Source organism: Mauremys reevesii, linkage group 11 (assembly GCF_016161935.1).
Source record: "Mauremys reevesii isolate NIE-2019 linkage group 11, ASM1616193v1, whole genome shotgun sequence".
Taxonomy (NCBI): Eukaryota; Metazoa; Chordata; order Testudines; family Geoemydidae; genus Mauremys; species Mauremys reevesii.
This window is the reverse complement of record NC_052633.1, coordinates 16,021,556-16,045,956: the sequence shown is the minus strand read 5'-3', so window position 1 is coordinate 16,045,956 and position 24,401 is coordinate 16,021,556. Positions and strand designations below refer to the sequence as shown.

Genomic DNA, 24,401 nt, shown 5'->3' with positions numbered 1-24,401 from the left:
CAAAGGAGTTAACTCATTAAGCTTATTCACAGTCCAGCGATTCATGAGCCTTAGTGATCACAAGTTAATACATTCCTCAAAACTGCTATGCAAAAGTAACAACATGCATGTGCAGGGAGGGCTAGCTCAGTGGTTTGAGCATTGGCCTATTAAACCCAGTGTTGTGAGCTCAATCCTTGAGGGGGCCACTTAAGGAGCTGGGGCAAAATCAGTACTCGGTCCTGCTAGTAAAGACAGGGGGCTGGACTTGATGACCTTTCAAGGTCAGTTCCAGAAGATAGGATCTCTCCATTAATGTATTTGTTTATTAGGCAGGAGAGAGAGCTCAGTGGTTTGAGCATTGGCCTCCTAAACCCAGGATTGTGAGTTCAATCCTTGAGTGGGGTCATTTGGGGAACTGGGGTAAAAATCTGGGGACTGGTCCTGCTTTGAGCAGGGGGTTGGACTAGATGACCTCCTGAGGTCCCTTCCAACCCTCTGATTCTATGTATTATTTAGAGCTCAGGCAGAGAGCTGTCATTCAAATTCCCACAGTAGCATGAGGAAGATTCAGTCTGTCACTATCACCTACATTTCCCATTCTGATTCTGTCTGCATTGCAGTTTTAAATTGCTATTCCTTAAGGAAATGTGCATAACTTTTAACTGATTTTCTTTACTTCATTTTATGTGAAGCATTGGTTTCATATAATATTTGCTTGACAGTTGTACTGAAAACACCAATTGTTAGATGAGAGAATTTTGACTTGTTTAGAAAGTATTGATGTATTTGCCACCTGGGTCAAAATTTTAAATAAACTATTTCTAAAAAATGTTCTCTGAACATGTGGTCACATGTCATCCTTTCACCAGAAAGAGAGGAAACACACCATACTTGGATAGGTGTTGGATCCTGCAGTTTGGTCTACAGAAGTACCAAACCTAAATTTGGGGTCAAATTTGAGCTGAAAGAATTCCTTTAAAATAAGCCTCCGACTTTAGGAGGTTTTGTTATACTTCTGTCATTCATTTTAATACTTTGTTTAAAAAATACATTGTTTTTTCTACACTTCATACAAAAATGTTCTATAGTATTGCCAACCTCAAGCCAGGTGGATTAAAAATTGATAATTTAAAAATTAATCATTAAAACTAATAAATTAATATTTTATTTAAATCAGATTTTTGATGTTATTTAAATTATATTTTAAAATATAATGAGGATTAGAAACCTACTTAAAAATAAATAAAGCTGAGAGATCTCATATGATCAAATGACTCCAGGAGCTGGAGCTTTAAGAAAAAACAACAACCAGCACAAGACACTAAAGAAAATCTCATGAATTGACAACACTGGTTCTGACTCTTCCTGACACACAGTTATAATCTTCATTACCAGATATAGGGCCCAATTCTTCAACTGTTTCTATGCAGAATCCCCCACATGTGGTCTATACCATTTTGTTTTTAAATTCTCATCTGATGCTTATTATTTGGTTCCACTTTTTTATCTTTTGAAAGAACAGCTACCTATGCACCATTGTGTTACAAAACTTGATAAAAAAATAAACGGAAACCGCTCTTTTTAACCCAAAACACTTGCTGTTATTTTTGCAACACAGACACCGCAGTATTGTGCTCCTGCGTGAGAACAAATCGGATAACAGACAAAAAAAGTGAAGCCGCCAGGCCTGTAAGCCAGGAGAAATCCAGCAGGGAAGCTGACCGTGCAGCGAGTGAAACAGAAAATGTATTTTACAAAAGCCCTTCCGCGTTAATGGTGTAGAGGTGGGAGCTGAAACAAAGGCAACGCTTCTCTTTCACGCGGGCTTTTTAAGCTGATGGCCTCTCTCTAAAGAAACCTCATTGGCACAGCAAAAGGCTTGTGTGTTTGTCTGGGCTGGAGCTGCACCCGGGGAGCCGGGATCCAGCGGCCCCCGCCCTGAAGGGGGGCGGCCGGCGCTTCCGCAGCTGTGGAACGATTGACACAGCGAGGTCACGTGAGCCAGTTCAAATCGCAACACGCCCGCGAAGCTCCTATCCGCGGCCGAGCCTGGGCGAGCCCCGGCCGATCCGATCCGATCGCGGCGCGGGATGCCGCTCGTGCCGCTCCGCCCAGGGACAGGCGCCTGTTAGGGCCGGGCCGGGGGAGCTGTTTTACATTTACCCAAATAAACCCATCCCGCTGCTTTTCCAGCTTCCCCTGGGCGGGACGTGCCGAGCCGAGCCGAGCCCCCCGCGGGTGCGAGCCCCGCGCAGAGCCCCCCGACTCTGGGCTGAAGATGTAGCCGTGGCCTTGCACGCGATCGATCGGGTAAGTGAGGGGTGTTGATTAGCGAGCCCCGGGGAGCCCCCTGCGTGCCCCGGGCCGGCAGGGCTACAGCCGGCGGAGACCTGGGGACCCCAAGAAACCCCTTCGCAGCCCCCCACCCCCTGCTCGCTGGGGCTCGGGGAACAACTGAAACTCTGCAACAATCTCCGCTCGGGCTAGTTCCCCTTTCTCCGGGTCTGCAGGGTTGTAAGGTAATAGGGTGACCAGAGAGCAAGTGCGAAAAATCCAGAGGGGGGGTAACAGGAGCCTGTATAAGAAAAAGACCCCAAAATCGGGACTGTCCCTATAAAATCAGGACAGCTGGTCACCCTACAACCTAAAGAGGTTTCAGACTAGCAGCGTGTTAGTCTGTATCCCCAGAGAGGAGGAGTCCGAGTCCTTGGGGCACCTTAGAGACTAACCCATTTATTTGAGCATTAGTTTTCGTGGACATCCGATGAAGTGGGTTTTAGCCCACGAAAGCTTATGCTCAGATAAATGGGTTAGTCTCTAAGGTGCCACAGGGACTCCTGTTCTTTTAACTAAAGAGAGAGACTATGTGAAGCAAAGAATTTGAAAGTCAGCAGAGCCTGCTGTGCAGGATTTGAGGGGGGCGGGGGGAGTGTCTAAAACTCTGTGGTTTCATCCCCCTATGCCCCTTTTGTAAATTGCAAACATCCAAAGCTAGGGGAGGGGTTAGTGCTGTGATTGGGGCGGGGCAGCTCCTGGCAGGTTAAAGGTTGGAGAGATCTTGATAGGATTGGAAGGGACCTTGAGAGGTCAGCTAGGCCAGTCCACTGCACTCATGGCAGGACTGAATACTACCTAAGCTAGGAGAGGGCAAACTATGGCCCGTAGGCCAGATCCGGCCTGTCAGGGCTTTCAGTCTGGCCCACGGGATTGCCAGCCCTGTGGGGCTAAGGCAGGCTCCCTGCCTGCCTTGGCCCTGCACTGCTTCCAGCAGCAGCTGGCACCACGGGAGGAGGAAGGGCAGAGGGCTCTGTGCGCTGCCCTCATCTGCAGACGCTGCCCCCTGCAGATCCCATTGGCCGAGAACGAGGAACTGCAGCCAATGGGAGCTTTGGGGTTGCTACCCACAGGTGAGGGCAGCGCATGACAGAGCCGCCTGTCCCACTCCCAGGAGCCACTGCCAGACATGCTGGCCAACTCCGGGAGTGGCGTGGGGCCAGGGCAGGCAGGGAGCCTGCCTTAGCTCCCCTGCGTGCCGCTGCCACCCCGGAGCCGCTGGAGGTAAGCGGTGCTGGGCTGGAGCCCGCACCCCAACCCCTCCAGCACCCCGCACCTGTACCTCCTGCCCTGAGTCCCCTAGCCCCCTGCCCTGAGCCCCCTCCCAGACTCTGCACCCCCTGCCCTGAGCCCCAACCCCCCTGCTGCATTCTGCATCTCTCCTGTACCCCAACCCCTTGCCCTGAGCCCCTCCCACACCGCAACCGCCTGCCCCAGCCCTACATTCATGGCCCTACATACAATTTCCCCACCCGGATGTGGTCCTTGGGCCAAAAAATTTGCCCACCCCGGATCTAGACCATCCCTGACCAGGTGTTTATCTAACCTGCTCTTAAAAATCTCCAGTGATGGAGATTCTACAACCTCTCTAGGCAATTTATTCCTGTGCTTAATCACCCTGACAGTCAGGAACCTCCCTTGCTGCAATTTTAGCCCCTTGCTTCTTGTCCTATCCTCAGAGGTTAAAAAGAACAATTCTCTTCCTCCTCCTCCTCCCATGTAGAATCATAGAATCCAAGATCAGAAGGGACCATTATGATGTACTTTAAAACTGTTACCATGTCCCCTCTCAGTCTTCTCTTTTCCAGACTAAACAAACCCAGTTTTTTTCAGTCTTCCCTCATAGGTCATGTTCTCAAGACCTTTAATCATTTTTGTTGCTCTTCTCTGGACTTTCTCCAATTTCTCCTCATCTTTCTTGAAATGCGGTGCCCAGAACTGGACACAATTCTCCAGCTGAGGCCTAATCAGCGCGGAATAGAGCAGAAGAATTTACTTCTTGTGTCTTGCTTACAATGCTCCTGCTAATACATCCCAGAATGATGTTTGCTCTTTTTGCAACAGCGTTACACTGTTGACTTGACTCATAGTGGACCACAAGCTAAATAGGACCCCCAGATCCTTTTCCACAGTATGTTTTCCTAGGCAGTCATTTCCTGTTTTGTATAGATTCATAGGTCTTGATTATATATCTATCTAGATATTCATCTAGCACTTACATAGATCAAGAGCTCTACAAAATATGTATATTTTGGGGCTTCTAACTCCATTTTTGTGCCTCTGTCTTGGGCTCTCATTATGCTCCAGAATTAACTGTGGCAGGGTTAGCACAATTCAAGGACCCAGTTTAAACACAGACGCCAACTCTGGAAACCTCTCCATGTCGCCAGTCCCTAGCCCGGTCCCACTGACATCACAGCTGGTTGTAGGATCAGACTTGTAGTTTGCTCCCCTGCAGACTGTAAAGTCGAACTCAGTCTTAACCGAGTTTCCTGATGCAGCTGATTCTGACAGCAGAGATGAGTGACTAGGCACCGATCCTGTGAGTAGATGTAAATGTGGGGACCGTGGTACCAGAACAGAGCCCCACTGGGCTTGTGTGACCTGGGAAAATGAGTGGTCACTTTACCTTGAATTGTGCCTTCCAGTATGTGCTAACTACTTATGCTAAACAATCTGTCCACCTTGCATTTAGCTGTGACACTGGGAGTACGGTCTTGTCTACACTTACATTTTATAGCGCTCTAACTTGCTGGCTCGGGGGAGTGAAAAATCACCCCCCTAAGTGCAGCATGTTTGAGTGCTTCAAAGCGCTAGTGTGGACAGGATCAGAGTGCTGGGTGCTCGGAGCTATTCCCCTCGTGGAGGTGGATTACCAGGAGTGCTGGGAGAGCTCGCGCGCGACCACGCTTACGCTTCAAAGCGCTGCCGCGGGAGCGCTCGCACAGCAGCGCTTTGAAGTTTCTAGTGTAGACGTAGCCTACGCCTTTCCCAGACCTGAAGAAGAGCTCTGTGTAGCTGGAAAACTTGTCTCTTTCCCTAACAGAAGTTGATCCAATAAAAGATATTACCTCACCCACCTTGTCTCTCTGGCATGAAATGTGTTAATTAACATGTTTCAAAGCATCTCCCATTTTTCTAGCCCATTGGTTTAAATGGGACTCTGAGAGGGTCCTGAGGGGGGTTGCCTCTGGGATGGTTTGTTTGTTTATATATATATATATATATATATATATATATTAGTTTAGTGATAGCCAGTTTCTTCCATACAGTTCTGCCCTGGTGTTGGGCAGCTACTGGCTGAGCGACCGGAACGGCTCTGCTAGAACCCTCTGCAAGTTCCACTGGGAAAACTGAGTCCAGGCAGGTTAGTGCACTTTGTGGTGGTTTTCTGGGGAGAGGGATCCCCTGGTCTCACATGGTGAATGGAAATAAGCACGATCCCTTTCAGTGCAATGGGAGGTACAAGGTGGCTCATTTACTGTAGGGCAGGTTGGGGGCTCTGGCCCACCATCACCCCAACAAACTAGGTTTTGTAAACATTCCAGATCATCAAGATGAATGGGTGGAGGGAAACCTGGACTTTGCTGTTTGATGCTGGAGAAAGTGATTTGCAAGGCTGGGTTGATGGAGCCGGAGTGCATATTGAGGCTCTCTGCAATTGACTCCCCTGAAAACCTGTCTTTACAGGACAGGAAAACTCCAGCAAGATCCACACACGAAGACTGGATTTAGTATTACAGCTGCAGTGATTTTGGTGTCCATTCTCACAGTCTGGGAAAGGCAACATTAATTATAGGACATGGGGATGTGTAGGCTGTAGGGGAAAAGAGCTGATCTGGTGTTTTTGGCTCAGAAGTGTTTGCGTGGGAGGGGATAAAGATGGAGAAGCATTTCCCCTTTGGGGAGAGTTTCCCTACAACTGCAGCCTTTATTTTCTGAAAATATACAAGCAGTAACTCACTTCGCTCTCTTGCTCTCTCTCTCTTTTAGGGCTCTTCAACCATGGCGTCTCAGGAGGCTGTGGATACATCTTTTTTCTCCCTAAGTGGTGTTAGAGAACGGATGAGGGAGAAGAAAAATGGTGCTTTAAAGACTGCAAAGCTGAATGCTTCCCTTGTATCAAAAATCAAAACAAAAATAATAAGTGAGTGTCTGTTGTTGTATTATGAAAGCACTTCGGGGCTCATATCAAGATCAGGGTCCCACTGTGCTAGGTGCTGTACATGCAAGTAGTAAGAGAGAGTCCTTGCCCCAAGAACTTAGTCTAAATCTGGAAGAAAGTATTACCCCCATTTTATAGTTGGGGAAACTGAGGCACATAGAGGCTAAGTGACTTGCTCAAGATCACTGAGGAAGTCTGTGGCGGAGCTGGGAATTGAACTCAGATGCCCCAGCTCCTAGTCCAGTGGCTTGACCACAATTGAAGAAGGCTAGGTTGGATTTAAAAAAAACTGCCAGGTTTAGAGGGGATGTGAAGGCAACTGTTTAAAAAAAAAAAATTACAAATGGAATGAAGGGGAAGTTGATAGTAATGAATATAAATCGGAAGTTAGGAATTGCAGAAAAATGATAAGGGACTTCAAGGGACACAAAGAACTCAATAGCCCTCAGAGTTAAGGACAATAAGGAGGAGGGTTTTTTTGTTTTGTTTTTTTAAATATATGAAGAACAAAAAGAATCTTAACAATGGTATTGGTCCATTACTAGATGGAAATGGTAGAATTATCAGTAATAATGCAGACCCATGCTGTGATTCATGCAGGCAGTGGGGCCTTGGCTGGTGTAGATTTATTCTGGTAGCAGGAATAGGAGAGATTTAATGTAATATCTTACTTTTATTTTGCCCGTAGACAACTCTTCTATAGTTAAGGTCTCCTTAAAACGCAATAATAAAGCTCTGGCACTGGCCCTCAGTGCTGAGAAGGCGAATAGCCAGAGGCTCGTCTTCGAGAAGATGTTACTGCAGAAAGAAGTGGAGCAATGTCACTTCCAGAATGCAACACTTCGGCAAAGACTATATTTTCTGGTACTGTGCTAACGCTTGAACTTTGTGGTTGTGGGGCAGTCACAATCAGTGCCACTACCTCTGTGGAGCCTAGCCAGGAAGAAAAAGAATGGAACTTAATTTTTGCCATCAAAACATTTCAGAATGTACTAACTTTTTTTTTTTTTAATCTTTTAAAAAAATCAATCCAAACATAGTATTGAACCTGGGTCCCATTCTTCCTAGGAGCTGTGCAGGGGGACAGTTACAACGCCGTCCGCTTGTGACGTAGACTAATCCTACCTATGTGTCTGAACTGAAATACAGCCCTGAACAGAGCAGAGTGATGACCCGGTACAGGCACTTTAAGATGGGATTAGGTCACGTCTATACTGCAAGTGCAAACTGTGTTGATGGTGTTGTAACTGCGTCCTGGATATGGTGGTTTAGTAGTTCAGGTGGCCCTTAGTTGTCCTCTGTAGTCCCCAGTCAAGATGCTATCTCAAGGGAAGATACTAGGTTCCTGAGGGCTTGTCTATACAGGGAAATTGCCAGGGGATAATAATTCAGGTATAGCTGTGCTGGTCAGTTTCCCCATGTAGTCAGGACTGAGGGCTTGTGTCTATCAGACAAGACATGCAAATTGTCCAGGCGGCTAAGTTCTGCTCAGGGGCTTGCACCATGCCATCACCTGGGTATCCACGCCCCTTCCAGCAGTGCGGCATTTCCCAAATCTTCAGGGCAACCAAACCCATTCCCTCCCCCCACCTCTTCCATCCCACCATTTATTGTCAAAGGCCTACCCATAATCTGAGCATTTTACTTAAATGATGATACTTCTCCCTCTCTTTTTCTCATATGCTCTGAGCAGTGAAATAGCTAAGTGTTGCTATTTAAACTATAATCTGTTGGCACCCTCTGAAATTACTGGGGCTGGTTGCCCCTCTCAGAGCTGTTGTCCCTGCACACTCAGGCATGCTTTGCTGCGTCGGTTTGCAATTGGATCGCGTTTTATAACTTTTCATTGTAACCAAAGTAGCCTGAGACTTATTACCGGTGTGTAATTCCTGGGAGCTTAGTGTCTCATAGGGTGCCCTTGTTCCCCCGTCGGGCTGAGCGGCGCTGCTTTCTGCTCCCAATATTAGCTTCTCTTCAGCTGTGTCTAGAGAAATTTTAAATTCCAGCCTTGTAAAACGTGACTTTTCTGATACAGAATAAAACCCTCAAGCAACTGGAAGCCTTTCTGAATGGTAACCTGCTGACGGCCATTAAGATGAGCAGACCTTCCGAGGTAGGTGGTGGGGCTCTGAGTACTTGTGTGTGTTTGGGAAGGAGTGAAATATCTGTGGCTCAAGGACTACGCCTCACGTCGTCGTTTGGAAATGCTACCTGCTTACTCCGCACAGTACCTTGATTTTAGCTATATGATAATGGCAGTGACCAAATTAAAGGGCCAGGTTGCAGCCAGTAGCTTCTGTTGGCCTTGAGGTAGATTTTTTTCCCCTTCAGATGAATTAGCTCAGCTGAACTTGTTTAACTCTATTTGAAATTGCCAGTTAACACTACTGTGGGCCCAGCCCAATACCTCTAGCTCAATTTTAGCAGGATGAGTTACAGCGTGAAGGTCTTTGACGCCTGGTCTACACCTAAAAATTCGATTGACCTAGCTCCATTACTCAGGGCTGTGAAACATGTCATGCCCTGTGTGATGTAGTTAGGTCAACCTAACCCCCCATTGTAGACCCAACTAGGTTGATGGATTAACTCCTTTCGCTGATGTAGGAGGTGTCTAGGCTACAACTGCAGCACCATAGTCATGCTGCTGTCGTGTAGACGTACCCTGAGCTAAGACCTCGTCTAAACGTACAAACTGGATCTCTACCGGCATAGTTAAAGTGCTCCAAGCTCCCCTAGCGTGGATGCACTTATAGCTGCGTAGCCTATTCCCACGCAGAAAGGGGAGTAAGCTATACTAGTGTAAGGTGCCTTTATACTGGCATAACTGTGTCTACACTAGGTTGTTGTAGTTTAACTATGTCAGCAAAATATCACCTCCCAAACGACATAGTTACACTGGTGCAAAATCTGTATGTAGAGCAAGCCCCTGTATATATCTAACACCTTTCCGGGTTTGGCACCCTGGGGGAAGGCTGGCCATACTCTACCCAGGCTCCAAGCTGTGCCAAAAATCCCAGAGGGGCTGGTTGTTTGCTAAAGAAATCTACCTCTTTACAGAAGGGACCATCTTTTGGTGTGTGTTTGCAGAGTGCCTAGCACAGTGGGGTCCTGGTTCATGACGGGCTCCAAGGCGCTATGGCAATACAAATAGTCAATAATCAACAGTGGCAGTATTTCCCATGTGGAAATTTGAAATGCCATCATTAGGTTTCAGAGTTGACACCCCACTGAGTTGAACAGGCAGGATTCACAGACCCCTTGGAGCTGCTACAGACTCAGTGAGATCAGATTGCGTCTCTTCATACTGGGAAGATAAACTTCCCAGTTATAAGGGCTGGAAACTTTCTCACCTGAGAGAGGCTAGTGCAGCCTCCCAGTGCCGACTCATTCCAGGCTTGTTCTGTTTTACTTTTGGAGGGGGCAATTTTGTATGAGGGTCTTTAAAACAATATATATATAATAGATAATCCCAGTATTACCAGTTTCAATGTCAGAATGCTCAAAAGTATCTAAGTACTATATAAAGTGCCAGTGTGTAATTTCCCACAGGTTGGCATCCAAAAAAATCCCTTCCATAAAACCAAGATCAGAACTTGCGCCGCTCCTACACAGTACAGTGTGTTTGTTTATTACAGAAACCTTAACAGACCATGCCATTTTCCCACACTCTAGTACCGGTCAAATTCTCTGCCGTTACCTGAGGGACAGAACAACACCATTGCTGAGGGCAGCTGGCCTGATGATCTCACAGATGCACAACTTGGGGTCTCTCCACTTGCTAGGTAAGCCTGAAAATGTTTAAATGAGGCTAAGATCATGTGTGTAACTTTAAACATGTCAATTCAGTAGGACTGTCCATGTGCTTCACATTATATACGTTTCAGTGCTTTGCTTGATCAGGACTTAGGTTTGTAAAGCACCATGTGTCTTTGCAGTGCTGTATTATTAATCAATAATGCCTATTTCCTTGTGTGGTGCTTTTCATCAGTAGGTCTCAAAGCACTTTTACAACGGTCAGTATCAGCCCCATTTTACAGATGGGGAAACTGAGGCACAGAGTGAGTAAGTGACTTGCCCATGGTCACCCTGCAGGCCAGTGGCAGAGCTGAGACTAGAGTCCAGGTCTCCTGAGTCCCAGTGTAGTGCTGTCTCCACTAACTCCTACTGCCTCTCTGTGCTTAAGAGTAAATGCTTAGCTGTAACCCACGCGTGAGTGTTTTGGGAAATGCCATTGCAAATGTGATCTGTTCTTAAAACGGCACATCTGAAAATCTGTTTCTTTCTTGTCGTGTCCCAAGTTCAGGTCCTGGTATAACCCCAGCACACTATCGTTCGAACCTCTGTCCTGGATGGCCCTGCTTCCATCTCCCTTCAGATTTTGTTTCCTCCCACAGAGGCTGTGCCCCAAGAGACGCATGCTTTCCCACCTATGTGGAATGACTGCTCAGCAGGGATCAAATCTGGCCACGCTGGCACACGATCCTCTTTGCTTCAGCACTGTAACCATTCAGGAAAGCGCTTCGGCACATCCTTTCCGTGACAGACATGCTGAAGTGCCATCCCAAGTTGGGGTGGATTTTGGTGCTGTCCTGAAGCAAGGCCTGGAGATGCGTGATCTGCTCCGTTACCGCTTTTCCTTTGATCACCTCTCTTTGCGCTGCAGAATGACAGCGATGCCAATGAGGGTCCCGGTGTGCGAAGTAGATGACGGGGAGAGACGCCAAGGCGGTAGCTCCACGGGTGTGCAGACGTTCCCGCTAGGGCTCCAGACATCCGTTCCAGAGCAGCCGGGTAAAAGCACAGCCACCACCTCATCCCGGCTCGTTGAGGAGCCGTTAGCAAGCCGGGAGAAAAACGGGCAGCGGTCGAGCGAAGGTGGTGAACCGGAACCTGCCTTTCTTGACTCGCATCTGATTTTTGGAGGTAAATTCCATCTTTGTCTGTTCTCCTAGGACAACTGTTGGAGTGCTTCAGTGCAGTACAGGCTGAACAGATGTGCATTTAACTCGTCCGCTTGGACGCTGTGGCTGTATTGGTGTCGTGGGAATACTAGTGATAGTGCTGGAACAAAGCTGGGGCTGCCTAGGACACCGTGGTTGTTGCTGTGCTACAAACCAGGAATACCCCTGAACATCATGGCTACGGTAGAGACTGAGCTCTCCTAGGACTTTCAGTAGCAATTGCTACAGTGTGGAAGTGCTTAGGGAGAGGAGTATGGGCCCATACTTTGGGATCCGACCATTTTGTGCCAAAGACTCCCACGACACACAGATAAGCCTTTCTGATTCTGGTTCACATACATTCCAGCCAGTGTATGACCATACAAACCATGAGAACTTTGCCTGACGCTGAAGAGTTGAATCTCTGTCGTCAATGTTGTTCATGGTTTTGTCTTACTGATGTGTTATTTTCGAATGCTTCTGATTGGATGACATGCGCTTTGTTACCATTCAAGGGTCTTGTTCTACCCTAGGCTGGACCAACTTTGTACGGCGGTGACACACAAAGGGTCCGGCTGCCCGGCAGTCGAGAGGCACAGCCACGCGTGTCCATCTCACACAGTGGTAGCTTTGCTCGAACTAGCACGCTCAAAATAGCAGTGGTGCCGCAGCGGCATGGGTAGTGGCCCGGGTTAGTTCCCTGACTACGTGCCCAGGGCCCCGGGCGGGATTGTACTTGGGTGGGCAGCGTGTCAGGTCTGCCTACACGTGCTGCAGTGGCATCATTTAGGGGGGAGGGATCGCTCAGTGGTTTGAGCATTGGCCTGCTAAACCCAGGGTTGTGAGTTCAATCCCTGAGGGGACCATTTGGGGATTGGTCCTGCTTTGAGCAGGGGGTTGGACTAGCTGATCTCTTGAGGTCCCTTCCAACCCTAATAATCTATGATTCTGTGATCTCCTGAGTGCAGTGTAGACGTACCCTTAGTTAACGTGTGTAGCAATATTTTCCAGCAACTGACTTTCGCCCGATGGCTGAATTGCCTTGGATAACGAATCCTGTGTCTCCCCGTCCCCACCCTGTATGTGTGAACAGCACCTAGCACAGTTGGGGGCCTGGTCCATGCGCTACCACAATACAAATAATAACATTTTTGAACCTCCCCAAATACCCGGCGTGTTGGGGTCTGGGATCGTGCTTTGGGCCATTCTCCTGTTTTGAGGAGAGCTAAAAAAGCATCTCTGCAGCACAGACAATTTGTTGATTCTCAGAAAAGCACAACCTTGTCTTATGGAAGAGATGCCACTGTCTGTCCTGTGGGGTCCATGGTAATGTGAGAGTCACAGATATGAGTTGATGAGATTTTCTGGTGCTGCAGAAGGTGATTTGTTGTTTGCCACGTTGACTTTAGGATGATATGTAGTTTTATATATATCTATATTTTTTTTCATTGTAGAATCCTCCTCATGTACCGCACAAAGTTCTGAAAGTTTCCCGGTATCTACTCTGGCTAATAATCTTTCTCTGCCTCAATGTGAGAAGATTACAAGACCATGTAGTGATAGTGTGGTCCACCTGCATGGACACGTAACTGAAAGGAAGAAACGTGTCACCGTCTTTATGACGAGCACCCCATCTTCTGCCATGGACGTACACCTAGATATCAGCTCAAACCGTGCCTCGAAATGGAGCGTTGGTGAGGACAGCGGTGCCAGTAAAACAAGCATGCCGGTCAAATTGAACTCTCTCAATCTCTTGGATTTGCCTTCGGAGCCCGATAGCCATCCTAAACCAGAATCCCCAGATAAAGGGATTCCCCGTGACCTGCTGCAGCCTGAAGAGACTCTGTGCGATGCTGAAGTGGATCATAACTTCAGCCGAGTTGCTGAGTTTATTACATTGGAAGCCAAAAGTCAAAGTAATGGCCAAGCCAAAGCTGATGAAACTACAGTTGTCAAAAAGGTCAGCAAGGGCAAAAAGAAAAGAGATGCACTTAAACTTCAGCCTAAAAGTAGTTCGGACGTACTCCGTGAAGAAGAGAGCCCCCCGAGTTCTACAAAGGTATCCAAGACGAAAGACTTGAGCGGGAGCAAATCGGAAGCGCACAAGCCCGCGTGGCAGACTCCCGGGGATGCTTTGGAAGAGGTGCCGTTACAGACGAGCAGCGGCTGTGCTGCAGGACAGAGTGATAAAGCCAAGGATTGCAGAAGAACGCATGTGTTGAATGTAGGGCAGTTGAAGAAGGTGGAAAAAAAGGTCTTGTTACCACAAGAAATTAATCGAGAGTCTTTTGCTGAGAGACTGAGTAGTATGGAGAGCCAGTTCCAAAGTCCACACTCTGCCTCGTTAAGTCATAAAGCTCCATTAGGCCCTGGTGCTCCTCAAAGTCCCCCGTGCTTGGAAAAACAGGGCTCCAGCATACTAGCTTTGCAGCAGGATTTGCTGGGTGCGAACGTGAAATGTGCAAAACCAAAAGCACCCAGGAAGACCATTAGAATGAGCAAAGCAGATGACTGCAGTGAGGAGAATGTGCAAAGCGGTACCAAAATGCCAGAGGCCAAAGCAGGCAAAGCTGAATGCCAGGCTAAAAAAGGGCAGAAGAGCAAGAGAAAAATGAGCAAAGAGGGCAACTGTAACCCTCAGAGAAGTGAAGCAGAGACTTCTGGTCCACATGTAGACGTGCAAAGTGTGGATAAAAACACCGATAAGGATTCATCAAGTAATACCAAACCTAGCCGGAAAACGTACATTGTGTCTCTTCCCGATCTTATGGGGAGCTCAATTCCTGTCCTGCCAGGTTTAAAGAGGGGTGACATCGCCCGCTCTGAGCGTGTTCCTGAGAGCAAAACGAACAAGATACAAAAGGCTCAGAGAACCTCAGCTGTTCAGATCAACAAAAAACAGAGTAGCAGCTCCATAGAGGTGCTGGACAGAGTCGCCAAGGGTACGAATGCCTTAGATCTGGAATCAGCCCCTTCCTTTAAGACTAGGAGAAAAACCTATGTTGTTGACCCTCCAGAGGCTCACAATGAAGGCAGAAAGAGTTTTGCTTCTGAGACTAGAGGTGTAGCAGATGCTGCCTTCAGTCAGGCTGATCCAGTGGAACAGAATTTTCTGCCTGTTACCGTTTTCAAAACGGAGCCAGATTCCTACCTGGAGGCACTGATCAGTGAGCCAGGCGGGACGAATTTCATGATGGGAAATCCAGGCCTTATTGATTTCTCCTCTTCAGCCTGTTCTGAAGCTTTGGCCTTCAACCCCTGCAGCAAAAGTCTGCCACGTTTGGAGCCCCCGACTGCTGCAGACCACAGAATTGCAGACAAATCCTCTGCTCTGCCAAAAAGCTCTGCGATCGTTAAAGAAAATTACACCGAGCAAACGTCGGGAGGCAGTTGTGGGCGGAAGAAAGCAAAGGCCAGTTCAAAAGACCCTTGCCAAAGCGCAGCCTCGCCAGGAACTGGTAAGTGGCGGGGTAGAGGCAGAGGAAAGGGATTACTGTCAATGATTAGCATATTGCCTGTGTAAGGGAAAGGTGGAAGTGATTATACTGTAGTACAATCAATGCTCTGATCATTACTATTTCAAACACAGGTTATGTATGAATCTTGGGCATTTCTGCTGCCTTCCGCCATCTGAATGCCAATTGCAGAAAAATAAAAGTTCTACTGAGTTGGGGCCTGATTCATAGCCTGTTGAATTCCTTGTGAGGCTTTCCATTCAGCAGGTTGTGAATCCGGCCATTAGCCCTTAGGAGACATTACCTGCGCCTCGATTTGGCTTCAGTGACTTGGGATTTCATTTCTATTTTTGCAAGACTCTCTGGATGCTGTTTTGGTTGTGGGCAGGGAAAGGCTGAGGACCACTGCTACGGGGATTTGTTCCTTGTGCCTCTTCATCTAGACTGTCTGGCAAGATGTTGATCACTTGAGCAGCTTTTAGGTGGAGAACAATATGAACTAGCCCTGATCAGTGCCTGCATTGTCTTTTGCAAAGAGCTTGATAGAACTGGCCGGGAGATGGACTCTTGTCTGGTTTAAAGCTGAGTGGGAGGGTTCAGATCCTTGTTGCTGTTGCCTAAAGATGGTTTCACTGCAGGGTTAACATGAGTTACTCAAGTTCGCCTCATTTGAGTGAGAGCGGCCGCACTGGCCAGTAACATCTGAGCCCACCCCTGCACTGTGCTCGCTCCTGTGTGGCGCTGACTTGTAGCGACACATTCCGTGGTTTGCAGACTGCAGGAAACCGAGCCGCTCAAGGAATTCTTTCCCAGTGAATTGTTGGAAAACTTGTCTGTGCTTTCTGGGCACGAGAGGGAGGAATGTGGGATGGCTGCCGAGAACCAGCAGCTTCTGAGTCGTGCTAGCCTGTGTCCACACTGCAGAAGTGGTTGGGTTAGCAGCTGATGGGCTTCACTCACTGGAGCGTTAGCCTGTGCCCCCTCGTGGGCCGGCCCGCTCGAGTTAAAAGCACCAGCGCACTTGAGTTCAGGGGTTTTGTTTGTGGAGGGGACTCAAGTTAGGGGCATCCTTTGAGTTATAACTTGAGTTGGTTTTGCAGTGAAGACAAGACCCGAGAGAGAGACTAGAGCTGGGATGTTTGAAGAGAACTCAGCATTGACTCCTGTTGAAGTCAGCCACAGTGGAGTTAAACCAGTGCTGAGCACTTTTAAAACTCCCCCTCAATTGGGCTGAGATGTGACCCCCTTCAGCCTAATGGGCCCTCAGAAAAAAACCACATTTTTATCGAGACTGTGGCTTCATCCATAATGCTGGCCCTTTGCAGAGCAATCTGTGCTCGTGGGAACTCCACTTGTTCTCCTTGCTTTGTTGGGAAAGCAGCAGAACGCAGCTTTGCTGCAGAGACGTTTAAACGTTTCTCCAACCCGGGGGAAAATGCTCCAACAACTTACTGCACTTGCTTCCTCTTCTGACCCTAGGAGGGTTCTCCATGCTCTGGGTCGGTGGAGCTATCAGGAGTTAATGGAAGCAAAGAACAAAGTCGCAGTAATATGGGGTCTTGGTAGATTCTTCCAGAGTTAACCCAAGGGTTTAGCATTTCTGTGCCTCTCATAGTCGGTCTGATAGCTCATGTGCCCCTGTGAACACACACAGGATGGATCTAGCTGCTTAGACTCACGGGTACGCTCTGAGGCCTTTAAGGCAAATACTGCACTGAGGGTGATTAAATGTTGCAACAGAGTTTTTATTCCCATGTCTCGTGCATTAAAATGAGAGGCATAATTTTGTATAGAAATACACACAAACACCAAGTCAGAGGCTGCCGACACGCTTACTTGATAAGGGATCCTGCAGCTCCAGTCATCTGGTTCGTTCTGAAATGTGCCCGTTCCCCTCACCCAGACAATGTGAACTCCACATGTGGAGTTCAATTTTAGCTCCCCATCAGCTTTCTCCCAGTCTCTTGCATTAGAGGGCGTAAGGCATCTGAAGAAAGGCAAAGTTTAATAGGCCCAGTAGTTTAATTATGGCTAATGGGGCCACATGCAGCCCTCATTCCACTTGTATAAGCTCCCGCTGATGATCTGAGCAGGGCTGGGGAAGATGTGCACACAGATAGGAGTCAGGGGAGAGGTTCTGTTACTACTGGTTACTCTGCAAAAAGTTGTGGAGTTTGTTTTTTCCCCTGTAGCATTTCAAAATCAGGCTGGTTTGAAAAGCAGAGTGGACTTTGCAAGGGTGTTTACTTGTAACTGGAGGTCTGGAAGTAGCATTACACTGATTTTTTCCCCCTCCCATCCCCCAGGCTTGCTAATTTCCCTTGGGAAGGTTTTCAGTAGATGCTGCAGTTACATCCGGGTTCCATAGTTAGCTCTGCAATTCTCCCAGCTACTTCCTTAGCTCTTACCCTCCTGCTGTGTCTTTTAGAGAGTCCCTGCCCCAGGGAATGTATTGTCAAGAACTTTTTGTACGTACAATACGGCCCCGCTGCTCACTGGGGCTTGTTGGCCCTACTGCAATGAAAAATTACAATATTACAAAATAAAAAAAACTGGCTTTTGAACAATAATCCTGGGTTTGGACCAAAGGAGGTGGAGAAACCTCCCAATCTCCCAACCAGTCTCCTGTGTTTGGGGGTGAAGGGAAAAATGTGCCCGATGCAACTTTCAGAGAACTCTGGCTGGAGAGTCTCTTCTCCACTCGCAGGTGATGTCTCAGGGTGGATTTAAATGGGCTTTGTCAGGGAGCCGGCAATATTTTGAATAAATCCTTTCAAACGTCTTTACAGAGAACAAAGCCCTGCAAGATCTGACCAATGCCAGCTTTCGGTCATCCATCAGTTCAGAAGAGTCTTCGGCACGTCCGACCAGACGGAGGCTGGACCCGGCTTGCTATGCAGAACCGAAACTCAATAGGTCGGTATTGCTAACCCCTCAGCGCCTCCCCTGCACACCTGTGTTCTTGTTGAAATGGCCTTTTGCTGTGTGCCGGCCTCCCCTACTGCTTGGCATGCTCTCCCCAGTCAGGTGGCCAGACCTAGTCCCTTCCCTACCTTCATCCAAATCCTCCTAAAACAGCCTTTTGCCCACAAGACGTGACGGGGGAACCAACAGAGCAAAAACACCTGGCTCCATAAAATGTGTCTGCCTAGACAGACCCTTTACATCTGTTCTTGTCTCTCTGAAGTCAGTGGGAACTTGCTGAGTTGAGAGTCTACCTGCGTGATCCCTTTGCAGGATCGGGCCCTTCCTGAGCAATTGTCTGTTCCGTATCGGTTTGTGGCATCCACTTGTATCATGTTGAATTTAGGCCACAATCCTGCCTTGGGATCAGTTAGCACAGATGCCTGCGTGGAGTCCAAGAGTTGATGTCTAGCACAACCCTTTGCTAGGTTTATTACTCACCATTATTTTTTAATTGCTGAAATTTAAATCGCAACCCTATACAAACTCATCCCTGTAAGTAAGAAATCTCTAAAGTGTAATATTAAGTGGGTGGAGGGATAGTAGAAAATACAATTCTGTTTCCTAGCTATACAAGGAGTAGGAACAGAAAGCAACATTTGTACTTCACTGTCTTCTGAGACATCCAAAGCCGTTTTGTATATGTATATTAAAGATATTACAATAAGGGCCATTGGTTCAGTCAAGTTCTCATGACGGGTGCATTGTTTTTTTCAGTAAGCAGAATATCTGAGTACTTGCAAAACAGTGGCCGATTTCTCTAAAGATGCTCTAAAAACTCAGTGCATCAATCTCTCCAGCCTAAGGGCATTTTCTCATTGTGAGGGTCTCTCTGTTTTGCATCTCACGAGCTATCTTCAGGCCTCATCTGCACTTGAAAGCTGTACTGCTTTAATGATATCGGTACAGCCATAGACTTACCGCAGGAAGCATGGGGCTTGAAACCCGGTGACCGAGCCAGGCCCTACCACCGGGGAAGCGAACAACCCTGCAAATGAAGCACCAAGGCATCTAATACTATCTAAGAACTAAACCAACTCAAACTAACCTAACTACTAAAATTACAGCAACTAATTACACTAAAGACTGCTCAGGTGGTTTTTAATCCAATGAGGGGCTCCAGGAAACATCACAGGTGGTAATAAGGAACTGAAGGGGAGCGGGGTTGGCAGGGCCCTTTATACCGGCACTATAAGCATGCGGCACCAGAGGGCTGGAGCCGACCCAACAGATACCACTAAGGGGAAAAATTCCAGTAACTGTGCTCAGGGCGTGCACATGTCTGTGTTGGAATGGACATTTGCAATCACTGGAAGAAGACCCTTCCCTACTGTGAATACGTTTTATAGAACCTTTATACTAGTATGTCTGTCTTCCTTTTGGAGGAGGAATAAGGTTACATCAGTAAAAATCCAAGGTGACTTATACTGGTATAACTGTTACAGTAAAAAAATAGTTATATGGGTAAAACTTGCAGGTTTAGAACAGGCGTAAGTTTGACTAGCACTTTAATTATTTGTATTATGATAGTTGGTTAATAATAGTTAACCCTTTTTATTCTGCAGCAAATTGAGGCGTGGTGACCCCTTTACAAACACACAGTTCCTGCATTCCCCTGTCTATAAAACCAAAAGGAAGAAAATGACAAAAGAAAAGGAAAACTCCAAGAGGGTCAAACAGGAAGAAAAATGTCTTCATGAATGACCCACTGCAACATACATAAATGGTCTGTTTTCAAAATGATTAGTAAATATTTTTATTTTTCTGTAGCTAAAAATCATCAAATATAACCCAGCATCAGGCCCTGAATCAGTTTGTTTTGTACTTTTGCTGGGGCAGTTTGAACTCGCTAGAGAACTTGGAAGGGAGTTTGCACAATGTATTTATTTTATTTGTATAGTGGAATGCTAAATAAAGTCCCACCATTTTACCTTCTAAAATTCACATTCCTGGTCTCATTCTTATAGGTGGGGCCAGATGAGACCGTGCCTTATGGCCCCTTTGCACCAGCGAGGCTACACCTGGGTCTTCCAATGCTCTGCTACCCACTGGAGCCATTCCAGGGCGGGGATGGGGCAATGGAGGAAGGTGACGGGACCTGGGGAGATGTGGACAGGCTGTTCGGATGCCCCTGCGATTACACATCCTGGTAGGGGCTGTAGTTCGTGATGGGAGTAAGTTCTAGTTAGATGGTCAGTGAGTACTGGGCCAGATTTGATCCAGCTCCAAAGCTTGTCAGTCTTGCTTTCTGGCATGGCTTCTCCACTGGGAAGGTTTCCTGTATATTCAGAATCCAGTGTTTTGTCATAAAATCACAGAAATGTAGGGCTGTAAGGGACCTCGAGAGGTCATCAAATCCAGCCCACTGGAAGGAGCCACTTGGAAGGAGTTCTGCCCTTGTGCAATAATAAGTAAAAGAACAATCTGGTAAAGCACTGCAGAATCCCTGAAAGGCGATGAGTTCCCATTGACTTCCATGGGAGTTGGATCAGGCCTTGCATACATCCACTGTTGCTGTATGTCTGACATATATGGGGAATTTTTTAACCATAGAGATGATATAAGCCCTGCTGCTTTAGTCTTCCCACTGGTTTTGTCCTAAGGCTTGTTTACTCCCGTTTGGTGTGCCAAAAGGGTGTCATTTTTGCGCCCCTAGTCTCCACTCTGCAAAACCATCAAACCCTTCCTTGTCCTTGAGTCCTCCTTGGGTAAGTCAATGCTCTGCTGCTTTATTGACTCAAACGCTAGCTGGGAACCACTCCCTGAAGAATGGGGTGTTAAGAGCAGAGGAGTTTGTTAGCACTAACATTAAACAAGGTGGGTCTGAGTTAACTGCTTACAAAAAAACCACACCGAAAACCAAAGGCCACCAGCTGTTTTTAGCAAGTCAGCAGAGTGAACTGGGCCCGATTCGCCTCTTTGTTACACGATTCCTTATCACACTGAGGTCAGTGGAGTTACTCCAGTGCAAACATGGGCCCGGTTCCTGCCTCTCTGACCTCAATATGTGTAACTGCGACCAACCAACTTTGTACTTGTTAGTATTCCATTTCCAGCCTCCACTGGCTGCTCTATAACGGACAGTCCCAAACAACACTCCAGAAGGGAAGAAATAGCTTCAATATAAGGAAAAATAAGTGCCTCAATGTCATTGCAACACTCGCTACAGTCCCTGTGCAGCTCGAGGGCTACGGGCCGAGTAGGATGTCAGTTTCTAGAAAAGCCAGTTTGCAGCTCTCCAGCAAAACTACCTCCCAGGTGGAGGTCATGTGACTCCCTAAAACCTTAGAGCAGATCTGGGCAAAATACAGGCCAAGAACAAAACAAAAAAATTCTGCCCAAAGTAAATGACTGACCACGTGCTTCTCTGAAATCAACCCCCTGGCTGTTAAAATCACTGCATGTGGGGGGGATGAATTTAAATAGCCTGGCTTTATATTTTAAAAATAGCAACTTTTCTTCTGTCTTTGGAAGGCGCACTGTAAGAGGCACTAATCTCTAGTGTCATTCTCTTCCTTCTCATAGTATTCTGTGCTACTAAAGCATCTTTCCAAACGTATTGCTCTGATTACTGCCCATTGCCTATCACTGGCTGTGGTTGCGGCATGCACACTTGGAAAGCAGTCACAGATTTTAGACAATACTGCCTTGAGTGAGTCATTCAGACTCACCACGTGGTTTCAATTTGCCCAGTAGACAATATAAAGTGTGATGGCCCTTGAGTTTCCTAGTTTCTCAGGGCGTCTTCACTGCAGAGTTAACCTGAGCTCTGTCTCAGGTGTTGTCTACACACAAAACACTCTGACTTGAGTGTGGTTGGTGGTGGTGCTTTCAACCTGGCTACCTAATCTGCCCTGGGCTACAGTTAAGCCAGAGTTTTGCCTACAGTTGGGTGCATAACCCACACATATTGCAGAGAGACCCCAGGTTCAACTACTCCAATATGGTTCAACCACTCCAGTGCCTTCCCATAATTCCCTGTGTGCCCAGAAGGACAGACAAGTTCTCCCATAATTCACTGGGCAGGAATCCTACAGCAGCTCAGTTTCCTGCGGTGCTAAGAATCATGGGATGTCCCCCAGAAGTCCTAGCGACACACAGGGGATTGCAGCACCGGTGAGCATGCAGTAACTCAGGTAGGGCTTTGCAATGTGGCTGCTAACCCGGCTACCTCTGCAGCGAAGCCAGACCCTCCGTGGTAATGGCCCCTGGGCTAGTCTGCTGGGCTTTGGGGAACCAGTGCTACTGGGTTTGACCTTCCTGTCTTCTGCGGGAGCCCCAGCAGGGGTTTCGGTACCTTGGGCTGGGTGTTCAGAAGAGCTGAGCACCACCAAATCTGATGGAGGACAGAGGAGTAGCTGTGAGTGCTTGGCCTGCTCTGCTACGGGCCCACCCCTCACCTTATGTGGGCCACCTTCTCCCATCACCAGCATTCTGTGGAGAGCGGCAGGGGTCACTGCTTCTCCCCTGCATGAGTGGCTGCAGGGGCTCCCAATGCTTACCACTGCGGCCAAGGTATAGCTGGGGGAGTGGCTGGGCTTTCTACACAGAGCCCCCTTGCTTGGATGGTGGTGGTGAGGGGCCTTACAGCAGTACGGTTTGATGTTAACACCCTGTTGTGATGCCTGGGGCAGTTCACCCCTCTCAGCTGTTGTTTCAGGCTGTCTGCAGACTCAGGCAGTTATTACTGCATCAGTCACATTTGGGCCACGTTTTCAAGGCTTTTATCATAACCAAATGGGATTTTTTTTAAATGAAAGCTAAGATTCTGTGCTCATCACATGACTCCAGGAGCTGGGGCCCTAGGCCTGGGCATTGTAGTGCCTAGACATTAACACTACCTGGACTCCATTTGATTTCTTGTCATCCTCTTATTGTGAGTTGCTTGTCACTGCACGGTGGAGCTGCTAGGAGCGTTCCTAGGATTGGTGTTTGTCTAGGTAGGCTGTTGAACTCAATCTTTGTGTGACCCTCCCACTTGTGGCAGGGGGCTGCTAATGTATCACTCAGTCATGAACCAGATGGCACGACGATTCCGATTTAAACATTTTCTTGTTTCTCTTGCAATGGCTTTAGCGTGGATGTAGTGAGCAGCCCTGCAAGAACGGTTACACAGGTTGAAATGAACCCAGCTCTCTAATGCACTTTGGGAATAGGCCGTGGACTCCTATAACAGGCCCTAGATACACGTAACTAGCAGCTCAGAGAGCCATGTTTCAAATGAGTGGCACTCCATAACGTCAATGCTGCTCCCTAGATTAACCTGGACTATGCTACTACCTGGTCAAATTTGGGATTGAGCATCCCACTGCCTGTATTAAATTAATTCACTTTCTTAACCAGCTCTTTGAGCATCTGTTTGGCTGGCTTCTGAGCCTGTTAGGTTGGTCAGTAGGGTTTACACTGACGTAACTAAAGTCATATTCTGGTCCCTGCTCGTTTTATAGTTGCCATTATGTACCGTCTTTGGGTACAAAGTCTGTTTTACTATTCTTGTTTACATCTAACTGCTGAAGACGTCAGAGAAACAGGCCGTATCGCAGATATCGTTTCAGCCTACAAGGACGGGCATTAGCGGTTGCTAATTAGCGGTCTCCTACTCCTACAAAAATGCAAGTTTTGTGTTCTAGAGAAAACTTGGGGTTTGCGGACCAGATTTGAATCTCCTTTTCCAAACCTACTGTGCTCACCCTCTACATGTCTGCCACTCAAATCCCTTCAAGAGTCTTCTGCAATGCTCACAATTCATAATCCCTCAGAATGAAGCCAGTAAGATGTGCGCATGCCTAAAACAAATGACTTCATGATCTCATTGCTCTAATTCTCCATCTCATCCGCTTCCTGTTGTTTGCTATTACTTCTCATAAGTCCCACCTAATATTAGAGGGTAAAATACCACCTGTTTGTTTGTTCTGTAAGAGGCCTACCGCTTTTCTGCACTGTACAAAGGGTCAGTCACGCAAACCTGGGAGCTTTATGCCTATGTGGCCACATGGAAATCTGTACTTTTGGGGTCTCTACTCCAACCCCTCACCTTACCTCTCAACTTCCACAGCCATGGCCAGAGAATCCAGAGGTTTTGGGTGCTGGGAGGGGAATACACGGTAATGTACTCCATTCCCCAGCCAGTGCAGGATTTTTCCATATTGCATATCTTCAAGTGTAGCGTCCAGTAGGGGTTAAATGTGGAATGGGTGGGGTTTCCAGCACATTCCATGGCAAATGATTCCACAGACGAACAGATCTCATTGGCAGGCAATTTAACTATTTTCCCTTGCTCCACTAACCTCTCTGGGGGCCTCCCACTGTAACTGGGAGATTACCAGTCAAGGCCGCAGAGCCTTAAAGAGGTGGGCGGTAGCAAGCAGCAGTCAGGCTGGGGGCCCTGCAGGTGTGATGAAATTGTGTGTTTGTCTGTAACTAGGTCATAGGCAGAGAAGGAGCTGGGGAGGGCTTCAGCCATATTACATTGTGCAGAGCCATGCAAAGCCTTGTAAACTCTGGTATGCACTAGCTGGAGCTACATGATATTCACCCACTACTAGAAGTGACAGTTAATCG

The 24,401-nt window shown here is 47.5% G+C and overlaps 1 protein-coding gene across 2 annotated transcripts; it reads left to right on the top strand.

Annotated features, from left to right (window-relative positions):
* Window positions 1-1,850: 1,850 nt before the first annotated feature.
* Window positions 1,851-19,780, top strand: LOC120374269. Of its 2 annotated transcripts, none has more exons than XM_039493652.1 (10): window positions 1,851-2,292; window positions 5,589-5,679; window positions 6,310-6,463; window positions 7,170-7,345; window positions 8,517-8,594; window positions 10,154-10,263; window positions 11,145-11,404; window positions 12,876-14,879; window positions 17,666-17,792; window positions 19,406-19,780. In XM_039493652.1, exons 3-10 carry the CDS (start codon window positions 6,322-6,324, stop codon window positions 19,542-19,544), a joined length of 3,036 nt encoding a protein of 1,011 aa, XP_039349586.1. In that variant the 5' UTR covers window positions 1,851-2,292; window positions 5,589-5,679; window positions 6,310-6,321; the 3' UTR covers window positions 19,545-19,780. The 2 variants fall into 2 exon arrangements, with proteins under 2 accessions (XP_039349586.1, XP_039349585.1); XM_039493651.1 differs by having other exon boundaries at window positions 5,589-5,683.
* Window positions 19,781-24,401: the final 4,621 nt, after the last annotated feature.